This window comes from Pan paniscus, chromosome 2 (genome assembly GCF_029289425.2).
Source record: "Pan paniscus chromosome 2, NHGRI_mPanPan1-v2.0_pri, whole genome shotgun sequence".
NCBI classification, from domain to species: Eukaryota; Metazoa; Chordata; class Mammalia; order Primates; family Hominidae; genus Pan; species Pan paniscus.
Window position 1 is genome coordinate 98,277,189 of NC_085926.1, and position 21,740 is coordinate 98,298,928.

A 21,740-nucleotide genomic window follows, 5' to 3' on the forward strand; every position below is an offset into this window, starting at 1 on the left:
AAACAAACAAAAAAGGATATTAGCAAAGAGATGACAATGTATTCGAGGACTGACTTGTTGAGGGCATGGCGTTGAACCCTCAGCATCTTTCCCGTTGGCCTAGCAGCCTTGTAGTCAGATTTTACAGACGTCTCGCGTGCCTAAACCAACCAGGGTCATTCCGTCCCCGTCACAGAGACTTGTTCAGATAGCTCAAGCCCATCAGCATACGGTGTTAACCTGGCCACAGAGGTGATTCAACCAGCTAGAAGTTCAGTCCTTTTGCGGAGAATCAGCAAACGCTACAAATCAGGGCTTTCCTCCCTGAAAAGTCTGGTTGTTAAGACATTCACCAGCACACCACCTCGACTTAGGCCGTTCCCTTTTGCCCTTTGCCTTTCGAGGCATGCTTTTTCCGGACTGTGTTGCCATTAACCATTTCTCGTTGGTCCGTCCTGGTGTTCCAGGCGCACTGGAATGAACGCAGACCCCTCTCTCCTCCGGGCCGGGGCCAGGAGGAGGGGTGGGGCGGGGCCTCTGACGCGGGCCCCGCCCCACCGTAGCGACGCCGCGGTCCGCCGGGTCTCCAGCGCTCAGTCCGCGCCGCAGGTGGTGCTTGTCTGCAGAGCGATGACTTGTAAGTGGCGCGGCCGCGCGCTGCAGCTCGAGTTCGGGCCGCGGGGGGAGGCTTTGGAGCGGCGCCGGCGGTGGCTCGGCCGGCTCAGCCCCTCCGCCTCGCGTCCCCGCCGTGCGCGGCCTTCCCTGAGGCGGGCGTCCGCGTGGGTCCGGGATCGCGTGGCCGGGCGGCCGGGCGCACTCCCGGGATTCCAGGCTTCCGGGGTGGCGGGCGAGGCCCAGAAAGCACCAGGCCACCCGGCCGCGCCGGCACCCGCCGCGTCCTGCTTGACAGAGGCTGATGGACGTGTATTTCTCCACGGTGTGGGCCGCGGTGGTAGGATCCAACTCCCTTGGGTGTTTTCAAGTTGCGTGACCTCCTCCAGCCCCGCCCTGCACAAAGGTGCCCAGGCGGTTCTTCCTCTCCCCACTCACTTTCCAGCTCCAGATTTTGACTTGGATTCTTGCTGTGTCACTTACTTTGTTCAGTGACTTTGTGCAGCTTTCCCCCTGCAAGTCCCCTGTTTCTTTATTTGTAAAATGATGTTAATGATACCTCACAGAAGTTAATGTGTGAAGGACCTGGCACATTGCTTTAAATGTTATTCCTTTGTTGTTTCCTTCGCTCACAGTATTTTATTCTTTTTTTCCGCCCCTTAGTAAGGTCTTCGTTGTTAGATTATGATGAATATTAGGGTAGCCTTAAAAGTCATTGTGTCTTCACTTTACAGATGAGATGGAGTGACTGGCGTCTCGTCCTGAGCATGAGGAACTGCCCAGTGGCGGGGTTTCCCTGCTGCAGCATGTCACATGTAGAGTGGGTCATTTGCAGAATGATAGGCAGTCCTAAGCTTAGTTGAGGACCCCGCCCTTGTGGGTGAGATGTGTAGGAGAGGAAGCCATCAGCGTAGCCATGGTGAGCTTTATCTTTCCCACCCTCGGAAGCACAGACATGACAGGGCACGTGGCTCACTCCTGTAATCCCAACAGTTTGGGAAGCTGAGGCACGAGGATCGCTTGAGCTCAGGAGTCAAGAGTTGGAGACCAGCCTGGGCAACATGGCGACACATTGTCTGTACTAAAAAATACAAAATTAGCCCGGTGTGGAGGCACGCCCCTTTAGTCCCAAGCTACTTGGGAAGCTGAGGAGGGAGAATGGCTTAACGCTGGGAAATGGAGGGGAGACGTTTAGTGGATTTCTCTGCTGTTCTGATAACAGCTCAAAATATCTGTTTGCCCCAGAATAATCCCAGCTTTTATTTCCTGTTTTAGTTTCCCTTCAGATTCTGTAACTATTTAGCAGGCTGCCTTCAAGGTTAAATTTAGTGCTTCTCACTATATTTAGGATAGATCAAGGAATGGGACATCTGAGTTTTCCTTGTAGTTAACCCTGAGCCAAACAGGCCTTCATCAGAGGCCAGGGTTTGTCATTGTTGCCTTTTCTGGAGACATTTGCATTGTTACAGGAAACACCCAAAAGAGATAGCTCTCTAATGGTAGGATTTTCAGACTCTGGAGCAGAGGTGGGATGGGGAGTTCGGGCAGGCCATTACTAATTGAAGGGGTGGGTTGCCCCTCCACACCTGTGGGTGTTTCTCGTTAGGTGGAACGAGAGACTTGGAAAAGAAAAAGACACAAACAAAGTATAGAGAAAGAAGTAAGGGGGCCCAGGGGACCAGCGTTCAGCATATGGAGGATCCCGCCCGCCTCTGAGTTCCCTTAGTATTTATGATCATTCTTGGGTGTTTCTCGGAGAGGGGGATGTGGCAGGGTCATAGGATAATAGTGGAGAGAAGGTCAGCAGATAAACACGTGAACAAAGGTCTCTGCTTCATGAACAAGGTAAAGAATTAAGTGCTGTGCTTTAGATATGCATACACATAAACATCTCAATGCCTTAAAGAGCAGTATTGCTGCCCGCCTGTCCCCCTTCCAGCCCTAAGGTGGTTTTCCCTATCTTAGTAGATGGAACATAGAATCGGGTTTTATACCGAGACATTCCGTTGCCCAGGGACGGGCAGGAGACAGATGCCTTCCTCTTGTCTCAACTGCAAAGAGGCGTTCCTTCCTCTTGCACTAATCCTCCTCAGCACAGACCCTTTACGGGCTGGGGGATGGTCAGGTCTTTCTCTTCCCACGAGGCCATATTTCAGACTATCACATGGGGAGAAACCTTGGACAATACCTGGCTTTCCTAGGCAGAGGTCCCTGCGGCCTTCCGCAGTGTTTGTGTCCCTGGGTACTTGAGATTAGGGAGTGGTGATGACTCTTAAGGAGCATGCTGCCTTCAAGCATCTGTAACAAAGCACATCTTGCACCGCCCTTAATCCATTTAACCCTGAGTGGACACAGCACATGTTTCAGAGAGCACGGGGTTGGGGGTAAGGTTATAGATTAACAGCATCTCAAGGCAGAAGAATTTTTCTTAGTACAGAACAAAATGGAGTCTCCTATGTCTACTTCTTTCTACACAGACACAGTAATAATCTGATCGCTCTTTCTTTTCCCTACACTAATAATTCCTGAAGTTTTGCAGAGCTTCGTAGATTATAATGTGCTTTGGATCCTTTACTGCTGCGTCCCACCAGACCATAAGCAGGAACTATGTATCCATCAGAGTCCAGGCAGGACATGGAAACAACACTAGTAACTCGAACAAGGAAAATTATTTATTTATTTATTTTTTTTTTTGGAGACTGAGTCTCACTCTGTCGTCCAGGCTGGAGTGCAGTGGCGCGATCTTGGCTCACTGTAACCTCCAACTCCCAGGTTCAAGTGATTCTCCTGCCTCAGCCTTCTGAGTAGCTGGGATTACAGGCGCCCACCACCACACCTGGCTAATTTTTGTATTTTTAGTAGAGACGGGGTTTCACCATGTTGGCCAGGCTGGTCTGAAACTCCTGACCTCAAGTGATCACCTGCCTTGGCCTCCCAAAGTGCTGGGATTACAGGCGTGAGCCATCACACCCGGCGGAAAATTTTATATAAAAAATTATTATCTGGCCAGGCGTGGTGGCTCATGCTTATAATCCCAGCAGTTTGAGAGGCTGAGGCAGGAGGATCGCTTGAGCCCAGGAGTTCGAGACCAGTCTGGGCAACAAAGTGAGACCCTGTCTCTACAAAAAATTACAAAATTAAAAAATTAGCCCAGCATGGTGGTGCATACCTGTGGTCCCAGCTACATAAGAAGCTGAGACAAGAGGATTGCCTGAACCGAGTAGGTCAAGGCTGCAGTGGACCATGTTTGTGCCACTGCACTCCAGCCTAGGCGACAGAACAAGGCCCTGCCTCAAAATAAAAAATATTAGCTAATGGAAAGTGATTATCATAAAAGCTAAAAGGGAACTTTAAAGAACAGAAGAAAAGCAAATATGATGTATAGCTACTACCTCCAGGAAGAAATAAGCTTGGAAGAGCCCCCAACCTCCTTGCTCCAGGGCTGAGCACAGACCTTGTCAGGGCTGGCTACATAATTTATGGGGCCCAGTCCCCTTGTTCAGATAGCAAGAGAAAAGTGCTGTTAGCTTTTCCTTCTGCAGTATCTCTTTCAACCTCTCATGGTGTTATTTGCTGTTTAATGTCATGTTCTCTTGGACACATGAATACTTATGGGGTAAGTGCAGACTTTTAGAGGTGCCTGGGACCCCTGTCCTGTGAATAGGCATGTGTGCAGCTCACTGGCTGCCAGGTTTTCCCTCTGCCAGCAGCGGGATCGATGTGCTGTGACCCAGCCAGTAGTGGGGAAACTGAGACAGACATCTTCCCTTCCCATGAGCTGGGCTGCTCATGGGAAGTATGTGAGCAGCTTCCAAGGAATCACACTTTCTGTGCTGGGACATACTCAGTATATGGATTGGAGGTAGACGAGAGGCCCATGAACAAACAGTAAGGGACAGGACCATATTCAAACCCAGTCTTTTTACTTTAAGCCATATTCTCATTTCATTCCCTACACTGCATAGTAAGAAGCTGGTTCACTCTAGATTCTTGTGCCTGGCATGGGACTTTGCCCATGGATATTGCTCTATCTCCAGATAGATTTTAGACTATTGACATTTTGGACAGGATAATTCTTCGTTGTTATGGAGGGGGTTGTCCTATGCATTGTAGGATGTTTGGCAGTATCCTTGGTCTCTATTCATTACATGCCACTCATACCTCATCAGTTGTGGCATCAAAGGTATCTTCAGACATTGTCAGATGTCCCCCCGGGAACATAATTGCCTTCCATTTGAGAACTATGGCTCTGTCTGAATCCAGCAGTTTGATCTTCTGACAGCTGTTTTCTTTTGTCTTTGTTCTCAGCTTTCCGCTTGGCCCTCATCCAGCTTCAGATTTCTTCCATCAAATCAGATAACGTCACTCGCGCTTGTAGCTTCATTCGGGAGGCAGCAACGCAAGGAGCCAAAATAGTTTCTTTGCCGGTCAGTATGGGAGCAGCCATTCTGTTCTAGCCACTGTACACCCAAGCAGAACAGTGTTTGCTAGCTCTGGTTGTCCTCTTGTATCCTGGGGTCCAGCAGTGTCCCTTGGAGCCCATAGATTGTTCCGTGTCTGACTGGAGGATGACCTTAGCAAGGTTCTTTGTGAGATAGGATGTGCCAACACGGTCATAGGTCTTTAGCTTTTGGATCTTCCTCTTTGTTCAGATGAGGAAGCCAAAATCCTAGTATATTGAGGGACTTATGGAAAACTAAAATACTCAGTGCTTGGATACTTTGTTCCTTATTTAACTAAGTCTTTATAGAACCAGAACATATTGGTTTTAGCACTAAGCCTCCAACATTTTTTTTTTAAATGAGCTCTGGGAGAACACCTGTGATTTGTCTCCTCCAACCCACTAGGCTAGCTTTGTAGTCTTACCTGTGGCTACAGGCTCTTTACCCTTGAGATGTCAGTGTTTTTCTTATTAGCTGTGTTTTAACCCTTCGACTGAAAGCAGAGCTAGAAGCAGCAGCTATGGCCTCTTACAGCAGAACTTTAAAATGGGTGGGTGTTTTGATCTTTTTTTTTTCTCTGCCAATATTTTTCTAGGAATGCTTTAATTCTCCATATGGAACGAAATATTTTCCTGAATATGCAGAGAAAATTCCTGGTGAATCCACACAGAAGCTTTCTGAAGTAGCAAAGGAATGCAGCATATATCTCATTGGAGGTAACTTCCTACCCACAAAGTATAATGACCTAAACATTAGAAACATCTGAATGAGTCAGGTGTGGTGGCGTGCGCCTGTATTCCCTACTTGGGAAGCTTCAGCTTGGGAAGCTGAAGCAGAGAGTTTCTTTTTCTTATTTATTTATTTTTTTTGAGGTGAGGTCTTGCTTTGTCACCCGTGCTAGAGTACAGTGGTGTGATCATGGCCCACTGCAGCCTCACCCTACGAGACTCAAGTGATTCTCCCACCTCTTAACCTCCTGAGTAGCTAGGACTGCAGGTGTGCGCCACCATGCCTGGCTGATTTTTGTATTTTTTTGTAAAGACAGAGTTTCACCTTGTTGCCCAGGCTGGTTTTGAACTCCTAGGCTCAAGCAGTCTGCCCACCTTGGCCTTCCAAAGTGCTAGGATTACAGGTGTGAGCTATCATGCCAGGACTGTTTTTTACTATACTAATAGAGGATTGAGAAAAAAAATTTTTTTCCGTAGAGGCCACATACATAAAGGTAGCTTTATTTTTGTGGTTTTGGAATAAATGTTTAAAGGTTTTATTTGCTTAAATAAAAAATAAACACAGAAAAATTCTATAAATATAGCAAATACAATTTTTTCTGTATGATGATATATTAAGAATTAGAAATGAAGGCAAAGCAAGAAGCCTGGAGATGAAACTGCATTCAGTGATGGAGAGGCTTCTGACTTTACGTTCTTGTCTTTTGGGACACAGTTTTGTTGCAGAACCTGGTGAATTCAAGTTAAGCAATGGGAAATTTTTCATTTTGCCCTAATGTTACAGATTAAGTGTTGCTCAAGATCATGGCTGAATTTCAGGAACAGTTTGGTTATTTTTTAAACCTGTCTTTGGCATCTAACCTAATCATATCCCATCTACACTCTGGAGTTTATCTCTGAAAGATCATATTCAAGAAGGAAAAAAAAAAACCATGATTAAATAACCCATAGAAGGGAATACTTATTCTGTATTATAGAATGAGGTGTTGCCTTATTCTAAAAACAAAATGAATAAATAAACCGTAAAAGATGGGTTCTTTATTTTTGGACCCAAGTTATCAGGCTTTTATCCCTTTCTCACAAAAGAATTGCTCTATTCTTTTTCGTATGGTATGTTTCTTCTTTCAATGAAAGGCTCTATCCCTGAAGAGGATGCTGGGAAATTATATAACACCTGTGCTGTGTTTGGGCCTGATGGAACTTTACTAGCAAAGTATAGAAAGGTAAGTAGGAAGTGTGGCATAAGAATTTGTTATCTCTAAGCCAGCAACAATGTGTGGAAAAAAAATTTGCTATGAAGTTCCCTAGTCCCTCTCATTATCTCACACATGTATTAGGGTTTTGACTGATTGGCACAGGTGGTTATTCTTGGCCATTTGCATTTTTATATAAGTTTTAGACTCAGCCTGTCAATTTCTGCAAAGGAACAACCTATAGTAATTTTTTTTTTTGACAGAATCTCGCTCTGTCACCCAGGCTGGAGTATAGTGGCACAATCTTGGCTCACTGCAAGCTCTGCCTCCTGGGTTCACACCATTCTCCTGCCTCAGCCTCCCGAGTAGCTGGGACTACAGGTGCCCACCACCATGCCCAGCTAATTTTTTGTATTTTTAGTAGAGACTTGGTTTCACCGTGTTAGCCAGGATGGTCTCAATCTCCTGACCTCATGATCCACCCGCCTCAGCCTCGTAAAGTGCTGGGATTACAGGCGTGAGCCACCGTGCCCAGCCAACCTATAGTAATTTTTATTAGTATTTCATTGAATATATAGAGAACACTTTGGGAAGAGTTGCCATCTTTTTAGTATTAAATGCATATACATGACCAGGTGCAGTGGCCCATGCCTGTAATCCCAGCACTTTGGGAGGTCTAAGTAAGTGGATCACCTGAGGTCAGGAGTTCAAGACCAGCCTGGCCAACATGGTGAAACCCCATCTCTACTAAAAATACAAAATTGGCTGGGTGTAGTGGTGCACACCTATATAGTCCCAGCTACTCAGGAAGCTGAGACAGGAGAATCGCTTGAACCCAGGAGGTGGACGCTGCAGTGAGCCAAGATTGCGCCACTGCACTCCAACCTGGGCAAGACAGAGCAAGACTCCATCTCAAAAAAAAAAATCATATACATTTAGTATCATTATCATTAAGTCTTCTTGATGAGTTGACCCTTTTATCATTAATGAAATATCTCTTTTTTTTCTTGTAATACCTCTTGTCTTGAATTCTGCTTTATCTCTGCTATCACTATAGCCACTCCAGCCTTCTTATGCCTAATGTTTGCTGGTACGTGGTTTTTCCAGTTCTTTGTTCTCAAGCTATATGTGTTTTTATATTTTAAGTGGATCTCTTTTGTCAACAGCATATAATTGTATCTTAATTTTTTCTTTATTCTGACAATCTGTGTCTTTTAATTGAAGTGGTTAGTCCATTTATATTTAATGCACTTATTGATATGATTGAATTTAGGGATAGAGACATTTTACTTTTTTTTCCCTTTGTTCATCTTTTCTGTATTATTTTGGATTAATTGAATATTTTTTAGAGTTCTGTTTTAATTTATCTATTGGCTTTTTAGTTATACATCTTAGCTTTTTTTTGTTTTCCAGTTGTTGCCCTGGGAATTATCATATGCATCCTTAACTTTTCACAGGCTACTTAAGAGTTCATATTATATCATTTCATGTGAAATTTAAGAACCTTATAATGGTATAGGTCCATTTTTCTACCCCACTGCCCCTGCCCTCATTCTTTATGCTATAGTTGTCATTTGTATTCCATGTATATATGTTATAAATCCCACAAAACAGGAATACTTGATTTAAATAGTCATATGTATTTTAAGGAAATTAAGAAGAAAAAAATCTTTATGCTTACCCAAATATTTATCATTTCTGGTGTTTTTCTTTCCTTCGTGAAGATCCTCCTTCTATCTGGTATATCCTTCAGACCAAAGGATCTCATTTAGAATTTTTGTTCTGAGGATCTGTTAGCTAGGAATTCTGTTAGTTTTTCTTTAGGAATATATCTTTACATTGTTTTCATTCTTGAAAGATATTTTTGCTGGAATAGAATTTTGGATTGATAGTTTTCCTTTTTTTCCACTAGTAGTTGTTATCTAGCCTTTTTTTTTTCTTCCCTGATGAGAAGTGAGTAGTAATTTGTATTGTTCCCTCGGATATAATTTGTTGTTTTTTCTCTCCTTCTTTCAAGTGTTTTCATAATCTTTAGTTCTTAGTATTTTGACTCTGATATGCCTAGATGTGGTTTCCTTTGTCTTTGCCTTCCTTGGTACTTCTTGAAACTGTAAATTTAAATCTTTCACTGTGTTTGGGAAGTTTTTTGACACTATTTTGTTAAATATTTTTCTGTTCCTTTTTCTTATGGAGCTCCAGTATATGTACATTATATTTTTAAATATTTTTCCAAGGTCACCAGGCTCTGTTTTTCTGTTTTTGTCTTTCCAATACTTTTTCCTTCTCTTCTACAGATTAGATAATTTCTGTTGATCTTTCAGACTTATTCACTGTTTCTTCTGTCTTCTTCAATTTCCCATAAGCCAACCCAGTGAAATTTTAAAAAATTCAGATATTAAAATTTTCAGTTCTGAAATACCCCTTTGCTTCTTTTTTATAGTTTTTATTACTCTATGATATTTTCTATTTGTTCATTAAAAGCATATTTTTCTTTACAGTGTTGAGCTTAGTTAGTTTCTATAGCTGCTTTAAAGTCTGATAATTATCATATCTGTGTGCCACAGAATGAGACTATTAGGCCTTTAAAAGGCCTCTGATGTAAATAAACTCATATCCAAGCAAACAACAAGAAAAAAAGTATAACATCTGGGTCATGGCAGGATCTGTGTTCATTTGATTGCCTTTTCTTTGCAGTTTGGATCACACTTCTGTTTCTTTGAGTATCTACTAATTTAAGATTGTACAGTGGATTATATGTTGTAGAGATTCAAGATGCTATTACAGTCTTCCAAAAAGTGTTGAATATTTTGTTTTAACTGATGGTTAACTTGGCCGCACCCAAACACCAAACTCTTGTCTTCTTTGAAACGTGGGCAGCAACTTTAGCTGCACTGTTCTATCTGGTTGTTCTGCCCCACTTCTATTTAACTCAGTGATCAGCCAGAGATTTAGAAAGATTTTATATGCAGAATTTAGGGCTCTCCCTCTTTGCTTTCTCCATTTCAGGATTTCCCCCCTTGGTTTCCAGCTCTGGTTCTTCGAGCCAGTGTGATTATGGGTCATTTTCACCACTACTTATCACAGCAACTGGGACCTTGCTTCAGGGTAGCAGCTGTAAATAGCACCAGGAAGTTCACCCAGGGCTGTTCCCTGCTTCCACATGTCTGTGTTCTTCTCTTCAGATTTTGTCTGCTTTGTTTTGGTCATTCTTCAGTGCTTTAAGTAGTTGTGCCTTTTATTTTGTCCAGAGTTCATAGTTAACCACAAGAAAACTGGTCTGATAGGAGCTACTGTGTACCTGCTGGAAGAACAGCCAGCATTGGACTATTAACCCAACTCTTTGAAGTATATCTTTTTAGTATTAAGTTTTCCAGTCCATGAATGTGGTATATATCCTGACATTTATTACGCTTTCTTTACTTTCTCTCAATTTCTTTTTATAGTTTTTTGGGTAAAATTTTGTATAACATTTGTGAGATTTATTCCTCATTGGTGTTTTTAGATGCTCTTTCATTTTCTGTTTTTGTTTTTGTTTTTTTGAGATGGAGTCTTGCTCTGTCGCTTAGGCTGGAGTGCAGTGGTGTGATCTCGGCTCACTGCAACTTCCACCTCCCTGGTTCAAGCTGTTCTCTTCTTTCAGCTTCCCAAGTGGCTGGGATTATAGGCATGCACCACCATGTCTGGCAAATTTTTGTATTTTTAGTAGAGACGGGGTTTCACCATGTTGGCCAGGCTGGTCTTGAACTCCTGACCTCAGGTGATTTTTAAATGCCCACCTACTTTCCACCTCTCCTGTCAATTTGTCAGTTTGATTCTGATAAGTATTTTTTTTTTTTGAGAGAGAGAGTCTTGCTCTGTCACCCAGGCTGGAGTGCAATGGCGTGATCTCGGTTCACTGCAACCTCCACCTCCCAGGTTTGAGCAATTCTCCTGCCTCAGCCTCCTGGGTAGCTGGGACTACAGGCACGCACAACCACCCCCGGCTAATTTTTTTTTCTATTTTTAGTAGAGACAAGGTTTCACTACGTTGGCCAGGCTGGTCTCGAACCCCTGACCTCAGGTGATCCGCCCACCTCGGCCTCCCAAAGTGCTGGGATTACAGGCATGAGCCACCGTGTCCGGCCTGATTCTGAGAAGTCTTTATTTAGCATTTATATTTTTAAAAAGCAACATATTAGTTACCTCCCATGAGAAACCTAGAGGTTGATTTGCAGACTGCTAGAAAATAGGGGTTATAAAAGGTACAATATCATTTTTCCAGTTCCCTGTGGTAGAATTCATTTTGATAAGGTGTCAGCCAGCTTGTGGGGTGGATTATAAGCAGTTTGGGGGTGCTGTTTGTATAGTTAATCTTAGAGCACCTTCCATATCTGCCCGGGGAAAGATATTGTCATTACTGCCATGGACCCTGCTGGAAAAGAGGTAACCAAATCCATTATTTGTGATGCAGATCCATCTGTTTGACATTGATGTTCCTGGAAAAATTACATTTCAAGAATCTAAAACATTGAGTCCGGGTGATAGTTTCTCCACATTTGATACTCGTATGTACCAGATAAATTTGCCTCTTTAGCAGTCTCAGTAGAAGACAATCAGGTATTTATTTCTTTTTTGTCTCTCTCCGATTTCTTCACATAACCTAACTGAAAGACCATAAGTGAGAAAGGCAGAGAGTCATCACAGATCTGGAAAGTTCGGGCTTATTTGAGAACTAAGGATTTGACACGATTTTGCTCTTTGATTTGATTGTAGCTTCCTGTTATGGCTTCCAGAGTATACCTATTAGGCTACAGTTGAGTACCTCCCATCTAGATAATAAGCATTCAATTAGAATGAATTTCTCATCTTTACTCTGCTGATGTAAATGATGTCTTTATGAGATGAAGTCCAAGTAGGAATGAGCTTGTAAATTATCTCTATCCTCAGGTCCTGTGTTAATTTATCCCTGTCAGTGTTTTGTGATCATTATGTCATGGAGGATTTCCCCTGCCACACCATGCTGTAGGGAGTTAACTTTTCATTTGTGCATTTTCTGTTTGGAAACAGCTTACTGCAGAGTGGGTCTGGGCATCTGCTACGACATGCGGTTTGCAGAGCTTGCACAAATCTACGCACAGAGAGGTGAGGCAGTGCAACAGCTGTGTTATGTGGGTGCTTGGAGGCTTGGTTCTAGGCTGGTCTATGTGGGATCCTTAGTCAAGAAAAGCTGGGAGAGCGCTCTTTAATTTCTCCATCTTCAGCCCTTTCACCCCCATGAGGCTTCCCAGACTTTTGCTGTGTATGGATGACAGGGTTTTTGGGGGGTTGTAATTAAACACATCATGTAGCTAAGGTAGGAGCTGTGCTCATAAAGGTCTGGTCTACCCTGAGTCCTTGTTACTGTGTTTGGAGAGTCACTTGAAGCCCAGTAGAAATGAAGTGGATTTCACCACTCAGTACCCCTAGACATTGGGTAGAAGTAGAAATGTGGTCTGTGATATTTTGGTCCAGACGAGGAGAAATGTGCCAGTATCTGGGAAGAGCGAGTTCAAAAGATGTGGGTTCTAGTTCCAACTCTTCCCTTTAATTGGCACAGTACTTTGCTAAAATGATTTCACCTCTAGAGCAGTGTGGTTCTCAGTTTAGTCACAGGAATGATATGAGGATTAAGAAGAGAGAACCTATAAAGCCCCTCGTGTGGTACTTAACAAATTCCAGCATCCTTACTAGACTGCTTGAAGCTACTTCCAAATAGACTGTCACTTAACCAAGTGAAGTGGATGGAAATGGTTTGACTGCCTGCTCAGAAGGTGGAGGTGCATGGGCTCTGGGGTCAGTAGTCTCTGTTGAGCCATATATCAATAAGTGTTAGGGCAACTCCTCTGCCCCTAATTTCAGTTGAAAAGAATTACAAAACATGGTCATTGGCCATGTGGAGCTGACATATGGAGCTGAGAGAAATTTGTTTTTTTTTTTGTTTGTTTGTTTGTTTGTTTTTTTGAGACAGAGTTTAGCTCTTGTCGCCCAGGCTGGAGTGCAATGGTGCAATCTCGACTCACTGCAACCTCCACCTCCCAGGTTCAAGTGATTCTCCTGTCTCAGCCTCCTGAGCAGCTGGGATTACAGGTGCCCCCACCAGGCCCAGCTAATTTTTGTATTTTTAGTAGTTATGGGGTTTCACCGTGTTGGCCAGACTGGTCTTGAACTCCTGACCTCAGGTGATCTACCCGCCTCGGCCTCCCAAAGTGCTGGGATTACAGGCATGAGCCACCGCACCCAGCCAGAGCTGAGAGAAATTTGAATGACAGTTCTCTACCTTATTTTTGTTTGTTTGTTTTGAGGCAGGGTCTCACTGTCACCCAGGCTAGAGTGCAGGCGTGATCATGGCTCACTGAAGCCTTGGTCTCCTGGGCTCAAGTGATCCTCCCACCTCAGCCTCCCAAGTAGCTGGGACTCTAGGCATGTGCCACCACACCTGGCTAATTTTTAAATTTTTTGTAGAGATGGGGTCTCTCTATGTTGCCCAGGCTTTCCGTCCTTTTTTTAAGTGAAGTTGATACCGGTGGGCTAGGGGAGGCCCCCAAACACCAGTCTGACCTTGACCCCAGCCAGTGTCCATGCTATTGACACTATTGCAAGAAGGAGTTCAAGGATGAGTCAGAAAATAGTGGAAGTATGGAGATTTATTGCAAAGTGAAAAGTACACACTCAAAAAAGGGAGGGTGTGTGTGCTCAAGAGAGTCATGCGCAAGGAGGTTTGGGCCATCTACCTTTATGGGTTTCCTTTTTTTTTTTTTTGAGACAGAGTCTCAATCTGTTGCCCAGGCTGGAGTGCAGTGGTGTGATCTTGGCTCACTGCAACTTCTGCTTCACAGATTCAAGCAATTCTCCTGCCTCAGCCTCCCCAGTAGCTGGGATTATGGGCACTCGCCACCACGCCCAGCTAATTTTTTTGTATTTTTAATAGAGGTAGGGTTTCATCATGTTGGCCAGGCTGGTCTCGAACTCCTGACCTCAGGTGATCTGCCCACCTCGGCCTCCCAAAGTGCTGGGATTACAGGCGTGAGCCAGCGCACCCACCGCCTTTATGAGTTTCTTTACCAAGGGGTGAAATATTCATGACGCTTCCTAGAAAAAGGTGGAGATTTCTCGGAATCGTGCCACTCATTTTTTCACCAAATACGGGTGTTCCAGAAACTATCATGGCATGGGTGGGTGTGTGATTTAGTATGTTAATGAGCTTATAATGAGGATAATGAAGTCCTAGGTGAAACCTAGGTCACACCCAGCACCGTATTGAGTCCACTGGGTCTTAGCCCTAGTTTCTCAGGGTCTTAGCCCCTAGCGTAGGCAGCTATTTCAACAGTTTCTTTTTGCTAGTCATATGAAACTGCTGCCTGGAATTTTCTGTTCTCTTGCGACCGTCCTGTATTATTTCTGTCTCAAAGTCACATGTGATTTTGGTCATCAACACCACTTTTCTTGTGTGTCCATATGTGTGTGACTTACGTGTTTGTATTAAAGGAATTCAGAGCCGTATCTTAATTGCTGCTGGCACTGTCTGACTTGGCTGACATCTTTTTATGTTTGGGAAAGTTTGAGTTCAGTTCCTGCTAGATAAGGAACAGTGGGGAGGACTGGTGTTGTTGAGTGCTCACTGCATCCACTGTTCTTTGGCTTTTCTCTCCCCAAGGCTGCCAGCTGTTGGTATATCCAGGAGCTTTTAATCTGACCACTGGACCAGCCCATTGGGAGTTACTTCAGCGAAGCCGGTAAGAAAGGAACCATATATTCAAGCCTCTCGGCATGTCCTCTTTGTAGAAAGATTTCCGGTTGGGTGGAGGTGCCAGCCTTCCTGATGTGGATTCTGTCCCTGACTCAGGATGCCCTTGTATCCAAATGCAGTTGGAAAGGATGAAGCTATAAGGAGGACAACTGCGCGTCACTTTCTCCTCAGAAGCCACAATACCAGCCTCATGGATTTTGGAAACTGTACTTTTTTTTTTTTTTTTTTTTAAGAGATGGGGTCTTACCATTGCCCAGGCTGGAGTGCAGTGGTGTAATCATAGCTCATTACAGCCTTGAAATCCTGGGCTCAAGAGATCGTCCTGCCTCAGCCTCCTGAGTAGCTGGGACTACAAACATGTGCCACCATGCCTTGCTAATTTTTTATTTTTTGTAGAGATAGAGCCTCACTCTGTTGATCAAGCTGGTCTCAATCTCCTGGCCTCAAGCGATCTTCCCGCCTCAGCCTTTCAAAGTGCTGGGATTACAGGTGTGAGCCCCAAGCCCTGCCGGAACTGTGGTTTTGGCATTTTCAATATTCAGTGTGTTAGATGGGAAGGGATTTCATTTTTCTGTGATTAGATGTGGATTGGTCCCTCTTAAGTCAGTTCCAGCAACTTTTACAGAGAAATTGAGAACCACAGAGCTTATGTCTTCAGAGCCCCAGAAGCCAATTAAAAGGCAGGGATTAGTTTAGCTTGACCTAGGGAGAGATTTGTGGTCTGTACCCAGCTGATTCTATGCCATTCAGATCAGGGTGCTTATCCTACCCCCTCCTTCACACCATCCTACTAGTCCTGAGGGTACTGTGCCAAGAAACTCATTAGAAGCTCTTGTTCTTCTAACCTATAACTCCCGGGCTTTGCACAAGCATCTTTGGCAGGTCACAGGTGCCTTTCCTTAGTCTTCTAAGGCTGAGTGGTTGTGAAGGGCAAATAGCATAGGTGGACATAAGATGGAAGGGAAAATGAATGTGACTGTGAGTGTGTGAGTGTGTCTGTCTGTCTGTAAAGTGCTCTACAGCCCATGAAATGCTGGTCTGAGATGATGGTTTTCTTTAGAATTTTTAAAAGTTGAAGTAATACAAAAAAAGTGTACTAATTTTAAGCATATAGGTTGGTGAATTTTTGTGTATTCACCTGCCACCAAGATGAACATAACGGAACATTTCCAGCCCCTGAGGATGCTCCCTTTTTTGCCCCTTTCTAGTTAGTACTCCTCCCTCTGCCTAGAGGTAGCTGCTATTCTCACTTCTAGAGATGGTGGTAATGTTTAATGTAAGGGAAAGAGGTTTTAGCTGGTTGCATGGTGGAAGATGGGGGTAGGGGTATAAGATGCCATGAGTATTAATGAAGGTACAGTTTTGTCAAAAGTGAGAAGTTTCTGGGATACTGAGATGACCCAGCATGGGTCTATTAAGTCTAGAGGGCTCCGAGGTGAGGTGGTTTGGTGTACCTGGACTGCGAGCTGCAATTTTTGTTCTATTTGAGGTGGTGGGACTGCCACCATGGGCATGGAAGCACCATGTGGCCTGCAAGGTGTATTGCTCTCATAAGGCTACTCCATTCTCTCCGGCCACCTTGACTTGCTTTAACCAGAGAAGCTCTTCTCTTATGTTAGCTTATAGCAGGGTTTCTCAGCAGTGGCACTGTTGACATTTAGGTGTGTAATTCTTTGTGTGGGGGCTGTCCTGTGCATGGTAGGATGTTTAGCAGCATCTGTGGCCTCTACCTGCTCGACGTCAGTAGCATCTCCTTAGTCACAACAGTCAGGAAGATCTCCAGACATTGTCAAATTTGGTGGGCAACATTGCTCCTTGCTGAGAACCACTGGCTTATGCAGTAAGGTAACTTTTTTTTTTTTTTTTAATTATACTTTAAGTTTTAGGGTACATTTGCACAATGTGCAGGTTAGTTACATATGTATATGTGTGCCATGTTGGTGTGCTGCACCCATTAACTCGTCATTTAGCATTAGGTATATCTCCTAAAGCTATCCCTCCCCCCTGCCCCCACCCCACAACAGTCCCCAGAGTGTGATGTTCCCCTTCCTGTGTCCATGTGTTCTCATTGTTCAATTCCCACCTATGAGTGAGAATATGCGGTGTTTGGTTTTTTGTCCTTGCGATAGTTTACTGAGAATGATGATTTCCAATTTCATCCATGTCCCTACAAAGGACATGAACTCATCATTTTTTATGGCTGCATAGTATTCCATGATGTATATGTGCCACATTTTCTTAATCCAGTCTATCATTGTTGGACATTTGGGTTGGTTCCAAGTCTTTGTTATTGTGAATAGTGCTGCAATAAACATACGTGTGCATGTGTCTTTATAGCAGCATGATTTATAGTCCTTTGGGTATATACCCAGCTACCAATGACTTTCTTCACAGAATTGGAAAAAACTAAAGTTCATATGGAACCAAAAAAGAGCCCGCATTGCCAAGTCAATCCTAAGCCAACAGAACAAAGCTGGAGGCATCACGCTACCTGACTTCAAACTATACTACAAGGCTACAGTAACCAAAACAGCATGGTACTGGTACCAAAACAGAGATATAGATCAATGGAACAGAACAGAGCCCTCAGAAATAACGCCGCATATCTACAACTATCTGATCTTTGACAAACCTGACAAAAACAAGCAATGGGGAAAGGATTCCCTATTTAATAAATGGTGCTGGGAAAACTGGCTAGCCATATGTAGAAAGCTGAAACTGGATCCCTTCCTTACACCTTATACAAAAATTAATTCAAGATGGATTAAAGACTTAAACATTAGACCTACAACCATAAAAACCCTAGAAGAAAACCTAGGCATTACCATTCAGGACATAGGCATGGGCAAGGACTTCATGTCTAAAACACCAAAAGCAATGGCAACAAAAGCCAAAATTGACAAATGGGATCTAATTAAACTAAAAGAGCTTCTGCACAGCAAAAGAAACTACCATCAGAGTGAATAGGCAACCTACAAAATGGGAGAAAAATTTCGCAACCTACTCATCTGACAAAGGGCTAATATCCAGAATCTACAATGAACTCCAACAAATTTACAAGAAAAAAACAAACAACCCCATCAAAAAGTGGGCGAAGGACATGAACAGACACTTCTCAAAAGAAGACATTTATGCAGCCAAAAAACACATGAAAAAAATGCCCACCATCACTGGCCATCAGAGAAATGCAAATCAAAACCACAATGAGATACCATCTCACACCAGTTAGAATGGCAATCATTAAAAAGTCAGGAAACAGCAGGTGCTGGAAAGGATGTGGAGAAATAGGAACACTTTTACACTGTTGGTGGGACTGTAAACTAGTTCAACCCTTGTGGAAGTCAGTGTGGTGATTCCTCAGGGATCTAGAACTAGAAATACCATTTGAGTAAGGTAACTTTTTAAAGAGAAGGTTCCATGGCTCTGGCTTCCTTCTACATCTGAGTTAGCCTGAACTATCCTATTTTTTAAAAGAAGGATCTATCTACTTGGGTTAGAAAAATGTCAGATTTATAATGTATGATTTACCTCTTTCCTGTCTATTGACTACAGGGCTGTTGATAATCAGGTGTATGTGGCCACAGCCTCTCCTGCCCGGGATGACAAAGCCTCCTATGTTGCCTGGGGACACAGCACCGTGGTGAACCCTTGGTGAGTAAGGCTAAGTGAGAATAGGCTCAGTCGGAGCTTGAGTGGTGGCTCATTGGCAGATGGGTTTTCTGGTTCCTGAGCAGCCAGGCGCTCACTTCTCACTCCCATTTCCCCACATAACCTGCCAGCTTTCTGCCTGTCTCTGTGAGAGGAGCTTCCATTTGAAAACCATGTGAGAAGCAAATCACCCTGCTCTCATGATCAAGCACTTGGCCTTAGCCCTCTTCTGAGTTTCTGGTGACCTTCACTGTCAGTCATACTTGGATCACATGGGGAAACAAGGCAGCAGTGACAGGCATGTTGTAGTAAGAGACTCTGAAATTTTTGGTTAAAATTTAAGTTGGCTGACTAGTCCCAGGGTAGGAATGAGTTACAGGGTGAGGACTTTGCTTCCAGCATAATGATCAGAGGAGCAGTCAGGATGGTTCAATAAGTGAAACTATGACCCTCTCCCCGACAAAAGGGTGAAGCATTTTATTACTCAGTGGAGCCAGCACATAAGCCTGCCCAGACAGAATTACAGTCATACGCTCATACGCATTCCTTACAGTCTACATTTGTACAGTTTACATCCTACTTACACAACATGGTCTCAACTTGAACTCTCAGGAAATTGTTCTTATTAAGCCCAGTTTATAGATGGTAGAATTACAGAGGAAGCGACTGGAATTCCAGATGTAGCGGCTAGACCTAGTGTTTGAATCCAGGATATTTGCCTTCAGAACTTGGATGTATTCCACACTAGTTCTCTGTATGAAAGCACGCACACACACTGGTATGTATGTCTACATTTCAGGATGAGTATACCAGTAACAAGACTGAGAAGAGTTAAATGTTACTGTGGGGTTCCCGAGGGTTCTGTCTTCTGCCTTTATAGGTAGGGCTCAGAGCTCAATGTGTGTGGTGGGGAGGCCTTGGAAGATATGACTAGTGTGAGATTCCAGTTGGCCTCCTGCACATTAGGCTTGGGGACATTGAAGGACTAAGTTGACTTGAAAATTTTCTTGAACTTGCATCAAGTTCCACTGTCCAGAAATCTTTGAATGCCAGGGCAAATGGGGAAGAATCAGAAAAGAATTCAGTTACGTGTCATAAATGGTGGTGCTTGTATTTGTAACTCATTTGTGCCAAAAGTCTGTCTGTGGCTATCTGGTAAACAGAATCAGTTGTTATGTCAGATTATTTTGGAGAAGGTTCATTTCTCTAGGTAATGGTTTGAACCCTTGCTCTGGGCCAAGAGACTAGACACTGGAGATAGTTTCTTTTTTCTTTTTTTTTTTTTTTTTTTTTTGAGATGGAGTTTCACTCTGTCGCCCAGACTGGAGTGCAGTGGTGCAATCTCAGCTCACTGCTGCAACCTCTGCCTCCTGGGTTCGAGCCATTCTCCTGCCTCAGCCTCCGAGTAGCTGAGATTACAGGTGCACACCACCACGCCCAGATAATTTTTGCATTTTTAGTACTGATGGGGTTTCGCTTTGTTAGCCAGGCTGGTCTCGATCTCCTGACCTCAAGCGATCCACCCACCTTGGCCTCCCAAAGTGCTGGGGTTACAGGCGTGAGCCACTGCACCCTTCCTGGAGATGGTTTTACAGGTCAGCCTTACCCTGGATTGATGAAGGAGTGTGGCTGTTCCCTAGTGCAGGGCTCCTGCCAGTGTGAGGTTACCCTCCATCCCCCCCATGCCACTTCTACCCAGTCGCCAGAGGTTGAACTCTTTCCCTCAAATCTGAAACTGAAGCCCATTAACACAGGGGTTCAGGTATCACAGCCACCAGGGCAGAGACCCCAGCAGATCTGGGGCCCTGCCTAGGCCCAGCTTCACCACTCTCAGGGAGGGTAGCAGCCCAGGCAGGTATGAAGAGTGGGTCTGGACTGCCATTGTAAAGGGGGGGTCCACTGAAATGCACTCATGAGGGCATGAGATGGAGCTTCCTGTTGGTGGTAGGTAGCTCTATTGCCAGATCTTTATAATCATCAGATAACCACCGTCTCCTAGTGATTTGCAATTTATGAAACATGATCCATAATTTTATCACTAAGCCCTCACAGAGCTCTTATTTCCACTTTATAGATTAGGAAATGGAGATTTAAAATGCCTTCCCATAAGTCACAGAGCTATTTAAATGATAGAACATAAATCTGTACGACTACCTTCTTGTTTTCAATCTCATACTTTCCCCTTTGGCCTGTGAGCTTGGGAGGAAAAAACAGAGACCTTGAATATCACCAAACATCAGTGAATCCACTCATTCTCTTCTGCATCTTTTTCAGGGGGGAGGTTCTAGCCAAAGCTGGCACAGAAGAAGCAATTGTGTATTCAGACATAGGTAAGATTTTCCTGGGCATGGTTTAGGTCTCTGATGTCCCCATTGTTCTGAGGCCAGACTCCATGGCTGGGAAGTCCCTGTCATTTGGAGGGGTTCCTTTATGCCCCTTCTCATTGATCTCTGGGGATATTCTAGGGTCTGGTTCTCTGGCCAAGCCCTGGGGAGTATATCAGCTTGAATTTTCTTTGTTTGGTTTGAAATGATGCCAGGCCATCTGTGCACCTAGATAAGACCTATGTTACTAAGTTACTTACTAAGACTCTGGTGGTTTATACAGTCAGGGGAAGAAATCCCCTTGGTTAGTGAGGAGTTGCAAATTATTAATAGTGCACTTTCCTGTTTTTTGCAGACCTGAAGAAGCTGGCTGAAATACGCCAGCAAATCCCCGTTTTTAGACAGAAGCGATCAGACCTCTATGCTGTGGAAATGAAAAAGCCCTAAAGTTTATGTTTCTAATGTGTCACAGAATAGGACGATATGATTCTACAACATAATCAACTCCCTATTAAATTCTTTAATGAAGATTTTTTTTTAATTCGGCCTTGTCCTTCCTAGGTTCTCTATTGAGATGAGAAAGCCTCATTATGCTGACATTTTCCACGCCACATTAAATAGTTAAAAAGGATGCAGCCTGGAGCCAGAGAGCAGAAAGCTGGGCTGGTTCTGAAGCTTCTTCCATACTTAAGTTGCCTCCAAGCAGTTTGTGAAAGTATCAGATCTTGGTATCCTGGTGATTGATTCACCTAATATAAATATATTTGTGTCATGAACCTCTTATCCCATTGCTGGAGTTAGAATCTCCATCATCTAGAAAATGTGGTCTGGTGCTATTCTTTTCCAAGCAGTACCTTGAAGTTACATTTTTGGTTCATGAGTAGCTATAGAACGCAAGGTGATACATCTTTGGTGTTTGCCAGAGAAGTTGGCAGCCCCACCCCTCCTACCAGCCTTTGCACTCTTCAAATTTAAAAAGGAGCTACTTATCAACCCCAGGCCCTTCTGGTCTTAGAGGAAGGACTGGGCCAACAAAGAGCACCATGGGA

At 43.9% G+C, this 21,740-nt stretch overlaps 1 protein-coding gene across 1 annotated transcript; it reads left to right on the forward strand.

The window, feature by feature from the left end:
* The first annotated feature begins 441 nt into the window (after positions 1-441).
* NIT2 (nitrilase family member 2) lies at positions 442-21,219 on the forward strand. Its single transcript, XM_063602489.1, has 10 exons — positions 442-931; positions 4,900-5,018; positions 5,629-5,749; positions 6,896-6,984; positions 11,405-11,498; positions 12,001-12,075; positions 14,627-14,705; positions 18,272-18,370; positions 20,642-20,697; positions 21,047-21,219. The coding sequence occupies exons 1-10, from the start codon at positions 457-459 to the stop codon at positions 21,136-21,138; spliced, it is 1,299 nt and encodes a 432-aa protein (XP_063458559.1). The 5' UTR covers positions 442-456; the 3' UTR covers positions 21,139-21,219.
* Positions 21,220-21,740: the final 521 nt, after the last annotated feature.

Bases quoted from the DNA above. Each gene is read 5' to 3' on its own strand.
- NIT2 (XM_063602489.1), top strand. From the start codon at position 457: ATGAACGCAGACCCCTCTCTCCTCCGGGCCGGGGCCAGGAGGAGGGGT. The intron at 5,750-6,895 runs GTAACTTCCTAC...TTTCAATGAAAG, and splicing joins CAGCATATATCTCATTGGAG to GCTCTATCCCTGAAGAGGAT. The intron at 18,371-20,641 runs GTGAGTAAGGCT...CATCTTTTTCAG, and splicing joins AGCACCGTGGTGAACCCTTG to GGGGGAGGTTCTAGCCAAAG.